At 43.3% G+C, this 14,762-nt stretch overlaps 1 protein-coding gene across 1 annotated transcript in view; it reads left to right on the forward strand.

Moving 5' to 3' along the window:
• Positions 1-14,762, forward strand: part of LOC139665934 (UPF0606 protein KIAA1549L-like) — an 81,008-nt gene that overhangs the window by 42,026 nt on the left and 24,220 nt on the right. Inside the window, 6 exon segments of the mRNA XM_071544991.1 lie at positions 543-711; positions 6,161-6,220; positions 7,246-7,406; positions 9,912-10,083; positions 11,659-11,819; positions 13,544-13,579. Of these exon segments, the coding sequence (XP_071401092.1) occupies positions 543-711; positions 6,161-6,220; positions 7,246-7,406; positions 9,912-10,083; positions 11,659-11,819; positions 13,544-13,579 (759 nt within the window).

Genomic DNA, 14,762 nt, shown 5'->3' on the forward strand with positions numbered 1-14,762 from the left:
TGACTGCGGGATATACATGCACACACCATCATAATCATAAAGTAGGTCTCAGCAGGCAGCAGGCCCGACAGACAGATATAGGGGTCGTTCATAATTCATCCGCTGAAATATTGATGCTCGTTGGAGGAATGCGATGGGAATTCCTCGTATCTCGTATCACCCCGCTTTATTATGGTGACTCAGTGGCTTCGTTTTCAGTATAGCCCACATAGGGTCGTGCCTTATTATAGACTGAAAAAAACACTGTTCATTCAAAGTGTCATGCTGTGTCTGGAATTGTGTAATGCCTACGTTTATGGGCATCACAGACATCTGGTATGATACAATGAGGTATTTCTTTATGTGTATATGTGTGTGTGTGTGTGTCTGCCGGTACTTGGTTGTGTGAATTATACATGTGCTCCGCCTGTATGTGTGTGTGCTACAAGTACAGAATTGAAAAAAAAACAACAACATTGTAAAATACTGGACTTTTGGGGTCTGAATTTGTGGATTCAAATAAAATATTAAAATTGTGTGTGTGTGTGTGTGTTCATCCTCAGATCCAGAGTGTGTCCCAGGAGCCTGGCTCTCCGTCGGTCTCCCTGGTGTACGTGGTGAAGAACCAGGATGCGGTTCTTAACGGGACCATCTCCAGCGGCCTGCTCAACCAGCTGACCGCCGAGCTGGTGGGCTACTTCCTCTTCTACCCGCCGCTGCTCATCGCCGAGCGTAAGTCACCCCAACAAAGACAAGTACAGATTCTGTACAGTCCCAGGTCATATAGACCTAATGAAGGATCAGTCTGATTGGATGTGATTTCAACTCTCTTGCTTCCTCGTTGATCAGCTGCCCTCATCGCTTCTGGAGAATATAGTAATGTTAAAGTGATGTTGAACTGTGGCAGTATCTTGGGTTGTGTAGCTTCCTGGCCATGATAAAACCCCCAAATCAGCGATTCTCTGTTATCTGTTTTTTCTCTCTCCATTCACTGCCAATTATATGATGAAACAGGTCTCAAAATCACACTTCTAGCACATAAACGAACGTGAACAAAGCAGATTCTGACAGTATATAAAAAAACTAATCCTGCTGCTGTACTGTGGTTAAGTGAATCGCTTTCTTTATGTTATTAAACCTTTCAGTTGGAACAAGTGTAACACCAAAATCCGGTCGGAGGAAACTTATCCCGATGGAACAAAGAAAATAAAATGTAATACATAAAAAACAAGTCTCTCAAATTTTTTGTCGCCCATTTACAAGCTACACTACCCAAGGTACTACCAAAGCTCAACATCTCATCTAATCAAGCACTGATTTACCAGGTTAATTCAATTAACTGCAATTAACTGCCTGGTAGGATAGAAAACCAGCAGTACTCAGTTGGGAACCACCAGTTTATAGCATATAACATACATAGAAGCACTGCTTATTCATATTATCAATTACCAATATGGTGCTCTACCATATACACAGCTCATTATCTGTGGCTGTCATTTGATTATAATCACCTGCTAATTTATTACATTTTACAATTTATTCTCCTGTCGTGTGATGGGAGAAAAACTAATTTGCATATGAATTATGTGATTGAAATCACAGCTAAAGTGTCAAATTTATATTTATATAAGTTACATTTTGCCATTGAAACTTTTACTTTGTTTTATGAATTATATTCTGCTCAATAAAGAACAGAGTTGATTTGTACGAAATGATTTTTAGTGCCCAGGTATATAGCAGTGAAGCATCACTCTTTCAGATGTCCTGGCAGAATTTGTCTCGAAGACCTTGCTGTAGCTATCGCACTGTGACAAAAATAAATCTTGCATTTTATTCCAAACTTCTGCAAGTTGTCGCCAATTTGGAACTTAGATTTAGCAACGATTCAGACCCTTCTGGAGACTTGACTTCTAGCCATCTGGGTAGTTTTCGACCACGGGGAACAACATTAATGTGTCGGCGACAAATTGTTACGGTTGATACCGATGCATGTACAATAATCCATTAATCCTGAAATTCTGATGGTTAACAAGTGAATATGATTGAAAATGAAAATGAACAATTCATTTGTGCACAGTGCATGTGACTCTGAAAGTTGCAATGCTCAACACAACTGTGTCATTTGTAATGTTCAGCTAAATTATGCACTTGCCGCAGTAACACATCAACCTCTTGAGTTTACTCACTGTACCAATGCTTATTTCTATAACAGCATTATGAAAACAGCATTATCTAAGGCTGCCATTTTAAGTGTTCCATCCAAGTTGACATTTAAGAGCGCTGAATTCAGCAGGAATATCCCTTCCATCAATTCTAATACAAAGTTGTATGGAACCTTTATGAGACATCAGATTAATGTGCTTGTTCAGAGGTAGGCAGCTAGTCCCTCCTTAGTTGTTCTGTTCTCTATTAAGACAAAAGAAAAGAGGGAGAGAGGGTTTGATCTGGGCCAGCAGGGGAATATAGCACATCGGCCCAAAAGCAGGACTGATTTTGACATTCTATTGATTTGACATTATGTTGTCCTTAAGGATGTTGTTCTAGCTTGTATTCTGCAAACACAAATGGAATAATACATTTCAGTATATGGAAGTATTTAATCTGAACGTGTCCACACTATTGCAAAACATCGAGACTTCAAAGTAAATCTGCATTTTGATTAAAGAGTCCTCATCTTCGTCCGTTCCTCCATTTTTTTTGCACCTCTGCTCCTGTCCTTATAGGGCATGAGTCTGATTTTTCTTCAAGGTAAAGGCCTTCTTTAGTCACATTAATAGGCTTGGACGTGCCTGACGCACGTCTTGCTCCGAAATATCGTTGCAGTAATAAATACAAACATATTAATGTGCCGTGTTAAGTCTGAGGCAGCCATATTCTTTTTATGACTAGCTCCGCCGTCGCCCCTTAGGCTGTAATGTTGAATTTAAACCATGACAAGGATGCAGACTTGCTCCCACATGCCCGCTCCATTTGTTGTGTTTTTTTTTCAGCAGAGGCGAGGGAACAAGTGCAACAAGATGATAATCCAAAAAAGGACTTTTGGTTTTTGGTGTTGTTCGCATTTCTACCACAAAACCCTGAACATTAGAAAGAGTTCAGTCTATCTCTTCTGATTCTATAGCCGTTATATAACAACCGCCGTCCCGCTACAGCGAGCTGGCCGGGCCGAGACAGACGTGGATAGCGGGAAGGTAGGGTGCCTTCCACGGCATCGATCGCCCGGGATGCGTCGAGTCCGCTGCGGGACAATGCATGATTCATGGCTTAGCGTATGTTTGACCTGCTTCTCAAAGGGAGAGGGGTAACGGGGAGGAAGGCTGTCAGAGTGTACTGCTGCCTCCGGGGGGTAGAACCGCCCTCAAGTTTGTGTACATAAATATATCAAAAGGCAGACAGCAGAACAAAACAAGTACAAGCTTGTGTTGAAAGTTCTCCTGCAGCTATTTTGGCCCCTTTCAAATTTACAACCAAACCCCATTCAGGTGTATTTGGCCTCCAAAAAGACCTAAATAAGCCCAATTAGACGTACCTAGCTATAGGCCCAATTAGAGTATGCTTTGCTTTTATTGATGATCCCATTATCTGCCCCATGAGCAATAATGAGATTCATGAGAAACAGAAGTGAACGGCCCGCAGTACAGACTTCATCAGCTGTTTGCATTCCGCCGGCCCAGCCTCTAATACCATCTGTGAAATTTTAGAGAGTGGGGGGGGGGGGGGGGAAACAGCTGTACTGCTCCTATCATCCGAATCGCGCCACGGGCGATCCGCCGTCCGTGTCCCCCCCCCCCACCCCCCCGAATGAACTAATTTTAGCCCGGGTAAGATTAGATAAGGATCTATTTGTGCTTCGCTGCCGACACCCAAGGGGATAAAACATCACACTTCACGCGGGGCCCGTCCAAACCGACTTGGCATCACCCTAGAAACCCTAGTTTTCCCCCTGTCTGTTCCCTGAAAAACTGTTTTCTCTTAACCGACGGTGAACCAACTAGCAAATCACGATGAGATCAAACGACGATAAAGAGGAAAAACGAAGACAAACAACAGCAAGGATCATCCTAGTTCATCGTTCTAAAAGGCTTTCCTTACTTTTGATTTCTGTTGCACTTTTGGTCGTTAATATTTCATAGGTGCATCGGTGATAAGATGCCCTAGTGCCTATGAATAGTCCAGACAAGAAGCGACCCATATACCTGTAGACAGACACAATGCCTCAGACCACAAATGGATGATCAATTCTTAAGTGTCAGTATATTGGTCTGAATATCAGTCTGAATATGGGTTAATGTGGGCAGCTGTGTACAAGCCTACAGCATGTCATCATGGAATTGGAGTATACTCTACTTTCTGTCATATACAGTTATGTCTCCCTCCTCCTTTTACACTAAATGGTAAACTGAACAGTGGATTAATTCATGACCTGTGCTTTGGAGGGTGAAAGGTCTTTTCCACTCCACACTGCTGCACACAGATTTGAATTTAAATCACACATATCAACAATGTTTGATATTATTCAGTGGTAATCTGCAAGATTCATTTTTTTTTGTTTCTGCACCGCTCTTCCCAGAGATCAGCTGTCAATCAAACAGCGTGTCCAGCACTGTGACGTCTTTCTCCTCGGATTTTCTGTTGATGCAGTTTGAGTTTCTCTTTTCTTTTTCTGTTCAGCCATGGTGGCTCTCACTGTTCATGAGAACTACCCAGTTCTTCTTCTGTTGATTCCAAACAAACCAGAAACGTAAGGAGGATTTTTCCCAGCAAAGAAGACACTGAATGTTTAGATCAGCAAATAGAAAGACTTTCATGAACTGGTGATAAGTTAAATCGGCGATAAAGAGTGCCAAAATGGAAATGCATTTATATGAAAATTTCAGAAATGGTTACTCTAAATCTATCATCTGACATTCTTTCACTAACTGACTTGAACAGGTCTGTGCTGTGAATCTGTCACACTCAGTGCTCTTTTTACTAGGAATACTTAACTAAATTGTCAATCGGTGTGTGGATGAAATTCATGCATCGAACAGATTCCGAACCTCATTTGATATAAGCATACAGAATTAACCTTAACACTTTTTGTTGTTTAGAGCGCAATGAGACCTATGAACCAGGTTGCATGTAAATATGGTCAGTAACACACAGTAGGGAGGCGGCGGCAGACAGTCCGAGTGCTGTGCAAAAAAAAAAACACACACAAAAAAAACACTTTGCTGGTATTAACAGCCGCTGCTGCTGCAACGCCATTGACTACGGCTATAAACAACCCTCGGCAGATAGCCAGCTCGGAGGAGTTAGGCGGAGACAGATGGCGAAACGGGCAGATAGGAAATAAGGAGAGATAGGTGGACGGATGAATAGGACAGAGGAAGAGGCGGGGAGATAAACAGAGAAGGAGACAGCGGGACGGGACGGGGAGAGGGACAGAGAGGCAGACAGGCAGAGAAGCAGACAGGTGCAGAGGAGACGGATAGAGAGAGCGGACAGTTGAGAGGTAGGAGGGTAGGAGAGGCTGGTAATGAAACCCGACAAGGAGTGTTTAATCGGATTTTATCATGCGTGCCGGGGCCAATGCTAAAAAATCTCCCCCTCTGCAGATCCGTCACTGCACACATTTACTTTCCTTAACTTTCACAAGGCATCCACGGCTCATTAAAAAGCCTGAAACAGCCCTTAATCAAATGATATAAAGTTTAAAGCCTGAAAGTATTAAATAGTCTTTTTTTCCATCATGTTACACAGGTTTATTTCCAATTTATTTCCAATGAAGTTAGATAGAATAGATAGTAATATTATATAAGGGTGTTTTTGTATTACATTTCTTGCACCTCCTGTTCATAACAAATGTGTGCCTGTCCGCTCTTAGATTAACAGGATTAATGCAATCTGTCAAACATATTGCACAGCGTGTCCCTAAACATTTAATTTCCTGCTGTGATTTTTCTTAACTCCATTTGTAATATCAGAACTTTCATTAACTACGTTCAAGCGGAAATAGTGTGTTTTTGCCGCCAGCTTGCTTCTTTTTTTATTTTTTTTTATTTTGGTTATTAAATTGGTCTTAAATCTAATTCCAGGTAGCATTAAAAAAGTCTTAAAAGTTCTCAACTGTGGCTTTCTGAGAACTGCAGATACCCAGCTTTAACTTTCTCTCTCTCTCTCCCTCTCCCTCTCCCTCCAGCCCTCGAATACCATAATCTCAACACATCGATGGCAACCAAGAACTATTGGGTGATAACAGGTAACTCACCTTTGCCTGCACACACTCACACACACACACTCGCACACACACACACACACGGTGTGAAGCATTATTGGGTGATCAGTGGTAATCAAGAGCTCTATCGATTGGACAAAACACCAGTTAGTTAAACGCCTTGGCGCTCGGTGTTGTGCAATTCAGCAGAATGCTATCGGCTCCCTACATTTGCCTTTAGTTTCCTTTGCTCTCTCTCTCTCTCTCTCTTTCGCTCTGTCTCCCCCCCTCTGTCTTAACCACCCTCCTCCCCCCCCCCCCCCCCCCCCTTTATCTCTCTGGGTTCGGAGTGTCTTTAGCTGCTCTGTTCCCGGGAAAACCTATTGATGTATAATTCACAGCTTCCTGACTGGGGCAGAGGGAGAGATCGCTTCACATCACATCACGCCTGGGTGTGAATGAAGCTGAAGTGTGTGTGTGTGTGTGTGTGTGTGTGTGCGTGTGTGTGTGCGTGTGTGTGTGCGTGTGTCTCGTCTGTCCACTGCTCCAGCAGATCTGCTCACCCGCATCTCACTTAATGCCTCCAGTAAGAGACGCACTGAGGAACAAGATTGATGCGAATACCTGTGTGTGTGTGTGTGTGTGCGTGTGTATGCGTTTGTTTATGTGTGTGTGTGTGTGTGTGAGAGAGTAAGCGGTGTGTGATCTGTGTGTCACTGCGGCTGTAATAGAAGGTTCTGGATGAGCAGCTTTTAAATGGAAGGGACGATTATCCAGTTCTCTCTAATGTCCCACTCATCTCTTCTCTTCTCTCTCTCTCTCTCTTTCTCTCTCTCTCCCTCGTTCTCCTCCGTTAATGTCAATACCAATTTAATTTTAATCTTTTCTCCTCTGTTCCGTGTTTACGCTCTCCCTCCTCGCCCTCCCTCGTTTTTATCCCCTCCTTTCTTCTTCTCCTTCCACCCTCGTTCTTTTCCTCGTGCCTCTCTCCTTCCCCTTCACCCCAAATCAACTGCCTCATGTTTTCTCTCTCTCGTGTCCCACATCTCCCCCCCCCCCCCCCCTCACAGTGATCCAGGACGTGGACAGCTCCTCCCTGGAGGCCAACTACCAGAGCTTCGCCAGCCTGATGGAGCAGCGGCTGGCCGAGCTCTTCCTGGTGGCGGGGCGGCAGGGCCCCCGGACGGCCCGGGCCAGGAGGGCCACCACCGTGGGGGGCTACACCGTGCAGGTAGCCAGGGCGGGGGTGGGAGTGGGCGGCGGGTGAGGGGGTTGACACGTACACTGTAGTCAAGTCAAGTCAATTTTGTTTGTATAGCACATTTCATACACAGGTAAGTTCAACGTGCTTCACATAAAAAGGCAAAATAGTAACAATAAACAGAAAAGGAGATAGAATACACACATAAATAGAATAACCTTTCAGCCACACACACACATTCATAAAATACAGCTTTTTATAACCCCTGTCCTCTTCATACAACAGCACTCACACACGGACTACAACAGACGCACACAAAGGCACACACACACACTAACTACCCTAGGCCTGAGAAAAAAGCAATGTTTTAAGACTGCTTTTTAAAGAGGATACAGTTATAGCAGATCTCAGGTCAGCAGGTAGTTTGTTCCAGAGAACAGCACCATAGTGACTAAATGCACCTTCACCTGATTTAGATTTAACTCTAGGTACATTTAGGAGACACATGCCTGATGATCTGAAGGATCTGATTGGTTTATAGCCAGTGAGCAGGTGGGAAATGTATTTCGGAGCTACACCATTTAGAGCCTTGTAAACCAGCAGTAATACATTGAAATCAATTGTATACTGTACCGGGAGCCAGTGAAGTGTTCTCAGTACAGGAGTGATGTGTTCTATTTTCCTAGGCAAAGTGTAGGCAAAGTCCCTTTAAGGAAAGTCGGTTCACTCAGGCGGCAAGTTAGTACTCATAAGACAAGACTCCTATCTCTTTGAACGGGGAGTCGTCTACATATACAAAGTTCTGACATGCATACAATCCTTTGCATTACATATTTACAAAAAACACTGAATTGTTAACAATATGGAGTGATAAAATTTGTTTCAAAGGATATAGTGGGATGAATGTGTTTGATAGTGTATGTATGACTGGTGGGAGAGATGGTAGAGGTAGTGGTGGTGGTGGTGTGTGTGTGTGTGTGTGTGTGTGTGGGGGGGGGGGGGGTATGTGTGAATGTGTTCTTGTACTTCTATTCCTTGTAACAACCAATTTGAGTTTTACACCTTCAGAGTGAGGACATTTTTGCGAATTGAGGACTTTTTCACCAGTCTTGGCTTCCTCAATGTGTTAGTTTAGGATTAGGACTTGGGTTTAGGTTTAAAATTAGAATTATGATTAGGCTGAGGTTAGAATAAGGGTTAATGTTGAGGTCTGTTTAGGATTAGGACTTGGGTTTAGGTTAGGGTAAGGGTTAAGGTTAGGCGTGTAGTGGTGAGGGGTTAGGGGTAAAGGAATGAATATTCTCAATGGAAGGTCCTCATAAGGATAGAAGTACAACAGTGTGTTTGTTTGTGTGTGTGTGTGTGTGTGTGTGTGTGTGTGTGTGTGTGTGTGTGTGTGTGTGTGTGTGTGTGTGTGTGTGGTTACCTCCCTGACTGGTGTTCCATATTGTGCAAATTAAGACAACGATCGACTCCTCCTAGGCTTTATGTTTTACACACCCTCAAGGTTTTATGGGAAGTCACAGACGACCAGCTTTATGCCTACAGAGACAGAGGAGGGACAGACACATACACACACACACACACACACACACACACACACACACATATAGAGGGTGGGTGTGTAGTTAGGGGGAGAGAGAGCATCCAGCCGTTTAATACACACATCCTTCCCTTTTATGACAAAATCAAATTACCAGACTTGATTAAACCGTGTGATTTGTTCGTCAAATTAAAAAAAGGAGTTTGATGTATGATGAAAGGAAATTGAGATTTCAAGTGACTCAGTTATCCTGAAGTGTCGTCCCCAAGTGCAGTTATCTTACAGCGGATAGCTCACCATGATCAAAGTAACCGAGCCGATTCTGAATTTTGATTGGGCCTCTGTAGATACATGGCAGGGATTTCTAATCAGTTGGTGTGGGGAGATAAAGCACAGGAGAAGCTGTATACTGTGTAGAGACCAGGATTCAACAGATATTGGATTTTGGAAGCAAAACTGACATTGATAGTGATATTTTTTGGATTGAAGCAGGCAATAGCTGATATGCTGTGCTGATATTCACTATCTTTAAAATGGACAATTTTCATAAATTTCAAAAAATCCCCCCCCCCCCAAAATGACAAGCATTCAGGGTTTCCTCCAGAATTTATATATAATGATAATATCTCCATGCATACTTGTGTAGAATCCAATCTAAATGTTGCATTAGAATCAATTCAGGCTCAGATCTTCCCCCATAGACAACCAGTGTAATACTGATCAATTATACAATCAAACTGTTTGTGACTGAAATCGCCATCTGCTATTGGCTGATCTTTGGTACCAGGTGATGACATCACCGGGCATCAAAGATCAGCCAATAGCAGATGGCCATTTCAGTAGCATGCTTTTTACCATTAGATGCCAGGCTTTACACAGATTTGGGTTTGGGGTTGAGTTAGTCTTTAACAAAAGGCCAATATCAGCCTGAGATATTCCTCTAACCTAACCTCATTTCTTAATGTCAAGTGTACTTTTCCCTCCTGTCCCAGATGGTGAGCATGCGTCGACTGCCTGGCCCCAAGAACCCAGCAGAGATGACCTACTACGCCCAGCTGAACGGAGCACCCATCACCGGCACCACCGCTGCCAAGACCCTCAGTACTCTGGACTCACAGACCATGGCTCTGACACTGGGCTACTTTGTTCAAGTGCAGGCTGAACGTAAGCTTCTTGTCTTACTGTACACTGTGACCCTTTAATGAAAACTTTAAGCCAGAAATCAATAGTTAAAGGTGTGATGTGTAGCATTTTTATACATCAATATATCATGGTGAAATGTATTGTGATACCTTGGTATAATTACCAAAACCAAATAAGGCATAACTCACACCAGCGGTATTGTAAGTTCTGGTGTTTCTCAAAATTAAGACCACATTACCCATAAACCCTGTTGCTTCTTTGGTCAAAGGTTTTTCTTTCTCTTTACTGAAGAGGATAGCCATGTTGGAAGGGATTTCGCTCGTTAGACCATCCGAGAAACCCTGAAAGGTTGAACTCAGTTTGCGTGGGAAGAACAGCCCCCTCTTCCTGTTTCGTGCCGTAAAGCAACCTCCTTTTGTGCCGTAAAGCAACTCAGCAGATTTCAGTGTAGAAGCCGGTGGAGGCTGCCGATCTTTTTGCCGATGATGTCGTTTGTTTTCAGTATTTATACTACTGTTTCAAAATGAATGTGGTAATGATTTATTGATGTTAAAATGCTACACGTAGCACCTTTAAAATTGTGGCCTTCCCTGGATTTGTAGATCTGGACACTAACACATGGATACAGCTACAGGGCCAATGTACACTGTTTTTTATATATTTGCTTATTTATTAATACATGTGTATAGATAGATATGATCGATGCATAGTTGAAAACTCACTCATTCAGCAGCCATTTTAGAGATGGCACACTGGTAAAAATGTATTCCTACAAAGGTATTACTTCCTAAGCTCAAGCGTAACAGCCTTAGCTTTCTGTGGCATTCTGTAGCATTTGGGTTTTCTATAAATTTCCATAAATTTCCATAATGCAACATGCATTCAATAAAGCTCTTATGATTCCAGTGCAAATTCACATTCGGAAATTCAGAAACAAAAATCTGCGATAAATGTTTTGGTTTCAATACTGTTATTTGATGTTTAGTTCATGTTGTTTTTCTCCTTCGGCTGTGGAAATATTATTTTTTGTTTTATGGCTTTCAGAGAATGTTGTATGCAGTGGGCGGTCTGTTCATATGTATTGGACTGGATGGACAAAGTGCTACATTCTATCTTACTCTCAATTTCCCTAAAATCTATAACTGCCAAACTGCCATCACCACCCTTCAAATTTCCTTCTAACTGTGCAGAATACAGGCGTGGGATTGAAACTTCTTGCAAAATTAATTTCGTTTGCCTTAACTTGCTCGGTGAAAACAAACTGCATTAGTCCATAAAATGAAAAAACACGCCTTTGGCACACCGGCCTGTGATAGAGAAGCTCAAAGAAATAGCTCGTTTGGAACAAAACTGTTTATGAGTTATTCAAGGTAAAGCCTTCAAGTTCAGGCGAAATTGTGGAGTGTTGCATAAGAGAGCAATTTTCTGCTCGTCGATGACAAGTCTACAAAGTTGTTTTCGTTTATTACATTGCTGAGAGTTTGTTGCTGAATCTCCTGCTAAAATATCCAGCCAGCATGGAAGAGTGTTTTGTAATGACTGCAAGCAATTACATGTATTGATGAGCAGTGTTTGTGTGTGTATGTGTGTGTGTAGCCGTGATAAAGACGCCGCCCAGCAACCTGTGGATCATGGCAGTCCTGACGCCCGTCTTCTTGCTGATGGTGGTGATCGGCATGGTGGCCTTCATTCTGTGTAAGAGGAACAGGGTCATCTTCAAAACCAGCGCCTTCAGGACCTTCAAGACCCGCTCCAAGGTAACACTGTCAAACCTCCTCGCTAATCTACCCTTATGTTTTTAACTGGCTTTTTCACACTGCCAAATAGGCATTTTTTTTTTAAACATTTCACTCTCCGCTCCATCTTCTTCTCTTTATTCTCTGTGTTCTTGATCTTGTTCTTGATCTTGATCTTGTTCTGGTGCTTGTTCTTCTCCTGGTTCTTCTTGTTCTTCTTTCTTCTTCTCCTGTTAATACGACAGATTGGTTGCCGCCTCACTCTGGGGTATTATTTCGCGCCTCTGATTGTTGAAACGTAACCGCTTCACCTTAACGTGTCCCAGAAACCAATTCTACTGTGAAAATTCAACCGCGATTGCATAACCGAGCTCTGAATGTGTTACACATCGCACGGCAAACCTGTTGTGTGAAGCCGTTCCTTCGGGTCAGGGGAATCGAGGCCCATCTGCGTGGGCCCCAGCCATTTGTTCTCTCTCTGCCCAATAGCCCATGGTCATTGCTAATCATGCGTGCTGTAAAGACCAATCGGGCGAGAGGAAACGGGAAGGGCTCAGTGTGCTGGAAGTGAACCTTGGGGTAACGTTGGCCATTTCACAATAAAGGCCGCGTTCACTCGACATCAACTCAATTGAGGTTAAATCAAATCAAAGACCACGTGCATAATAGATCTCTACCACCTAGTTTGATGTCAGATTGTCCTCCTGACCACAGTGCATTGCATGAATCCATAACGGCAGCTAATTATGTTTGTCCAATAGTAGAAGAAGTGAACATGTTCTGATGTAGCTTTCAATTGTCCAGAATCCCATAATCTTGAAGCTAGTTTCACATTCGATGTTGCGAATAGATGGCCAACCCAACTGCTGGCTTTGTGGGACGTGCTGTCATTGGCTACATTTACATGCACAGAGGAACTTGGCTATTGTCCAGACTCCAGTTGAGGTCTTCTTCAGGTTAAGCTGTTTACATGAACTTCTGACACCCTGGGATTGAGTCTCCCTGCTGCCGTGAATAAACCAATAAACAGTATATCCCCGTCTGCAGATAAACGGTCTGCCAGCCAAAAAGTATGAAAAGGTTTGGCCGGCAGCTCCCACCTCCCTGTTTGAGCAATAGTAGGTAAGAAATGATGATCCCAATAGTCATCTGTGCAATCTCCTCAGTGTTCCTGACAAATAAGCTGATGTTACAGGCAGTGCTGCGCAAGTTTGAGTTTGTGCAGATGGTGAAAACCAGAAGTGAAAGCAGTAAGATGTTCCCATGCCACAGTAACCTGTTTAATATTACAGTAAGCCAGTCATCTTAATCAGGTTTCTCATAATCAGAGTATGATCTTAACCAGTTATTCTAACTCAGTTATGATGTTTACATGCAGCGACCCAAAGCCAGGTAACTTGAGTCAGCAGGTTCAGAGTGGAATCCTCTGTGTGTGTCAATGAAGCCACTGAATGTGACAGTTTTGACACTAACGACATGCAGTGAACTGTCGAACAGGCATTGTGCATTAATTGCATCAAATTAGCATCAAACTAGGCCACAGACATTGATTTTTTTTATTGTGGTCAAATCTCTTCTGTTGCCTTGTTTCATTTTAATTATTCTATTCTATTAACTCTTCCCTCATCATGTTCCTCTAACTTTTTTATTGTAGTCAAATCTCCTCTGTTGCCTTGTTTCATTTTAATTATTCTATTCTATTAACTCTTCCCTCATCATGTCCCTCTAACTCTCTCCCTGTTCAGACATCATATCGAAGGGAAGGCAGTTACCACCACCAGGTATTCTGAGTGACCAGTTGGGTGGATAACTGACTGATTTACTGATAAAATAATTTACTGACTGATTGACTGAATGAATGAATGAATGAATGAATGAATGAATGAATGAATGAATGAATGGATGGATGAATGAATGATACACTGACTGACTTGTTTTTTGACTGAGTTACCGATCAACAGGTTGTCTGACTGTTAACTGACTGACTGACTGACTGACTGACTGGGTGGTTGATTGATTAGTAACTAATAACTATTAAATAACAGGTTGACTAGTTGGCTGGCTGCCTTGTTGGCTGGCTGTTGTTGTTGTATGTGCTGCCTGTTGTTGTTGCTGGGTAAAAATCTTGCATGTGGCTACTGTGCTGTGGACATGACTTATTCCACCATCCTCATTGGCTATGGGAGATCAATAGGAGCAGAAGGAAGATAGGAGAGGGGGGGGGGGCAGTGAGGAAAGGTGCAAAAGCATAACAGAGGCAGAGGATTCACAAGCACGCTCCTTGAGATTTAAACTGTTTACGTTTGAGTTGCTGGATAGAACGATTGAGGAGGGAGGGGCACATGGTACACATAAACGTGAAAGGCTGAGAGAAAGCGCAACACCTGTGATTCAGTTTTCTTTTTTTCCTTTTTTTTTTTTTACAACATCCATTAAATGTGACTCAGGCTTGTATCATCAGCCTAGACGACTTCCCTCCCTCCCTCCCTCCCTCCTTCCTTCCTGCCAATTCCCTTCCCTCCCAAACCGTCCTCCTCCTCCTCCTGTCAATGCGGTCTCATATGAAGCCGGTCTCGTCCCCCTCTCCGTACTCAGCGGGAACTAAAGCCTTACATGACCCCCCCCCCCCCCTCCTCCACCGCCAGTTATGTTTTTTTGGGTGAGGCTTCTCTACCGGATTATGCCAGCTAGATTCATCACGGCTCCGACCCATGGCGGGCCCGCGGAACGGCAGATAAAAAAAAACTGCCAAAAAAAAGCCATTCAAATTCAAAATGCAGCGTTTCAAAGGGCCCGTCCCGTGGTTACTGTTGCCGCGGCGGAGCGTGTCAGCTGATTTGCAGGGGTTATTTTGGGTCTGGCCTTCCCCCCCCCCCCCGTCCCCTATCCCTCGAGAGGCATAGGGAAGAGGGAGGTAGGATGTAGGGATGGATGTAGGGATGGATGGGCAGGCAGGACATTTTA

Source organism: Centroberyx affinis, unplaced genomic scaffold (assembly GCF_046629955.1).
Source record: "Centroberyx affinis isolate AG114_WGS23_722 - 3 ecotype Tasmania unplaced genomic scaffold, CSIRO-AGI_Caff_v1 ptg004742l_1, whole genome shotgun sequence".
Taxonomy (NCBI): domain Eukaryota; kingdom Metazoa; phylum Chordata; class Actinopteri; order Beryciformes; family Berycidae; genus Centroberyx; species Centroberyx affinis.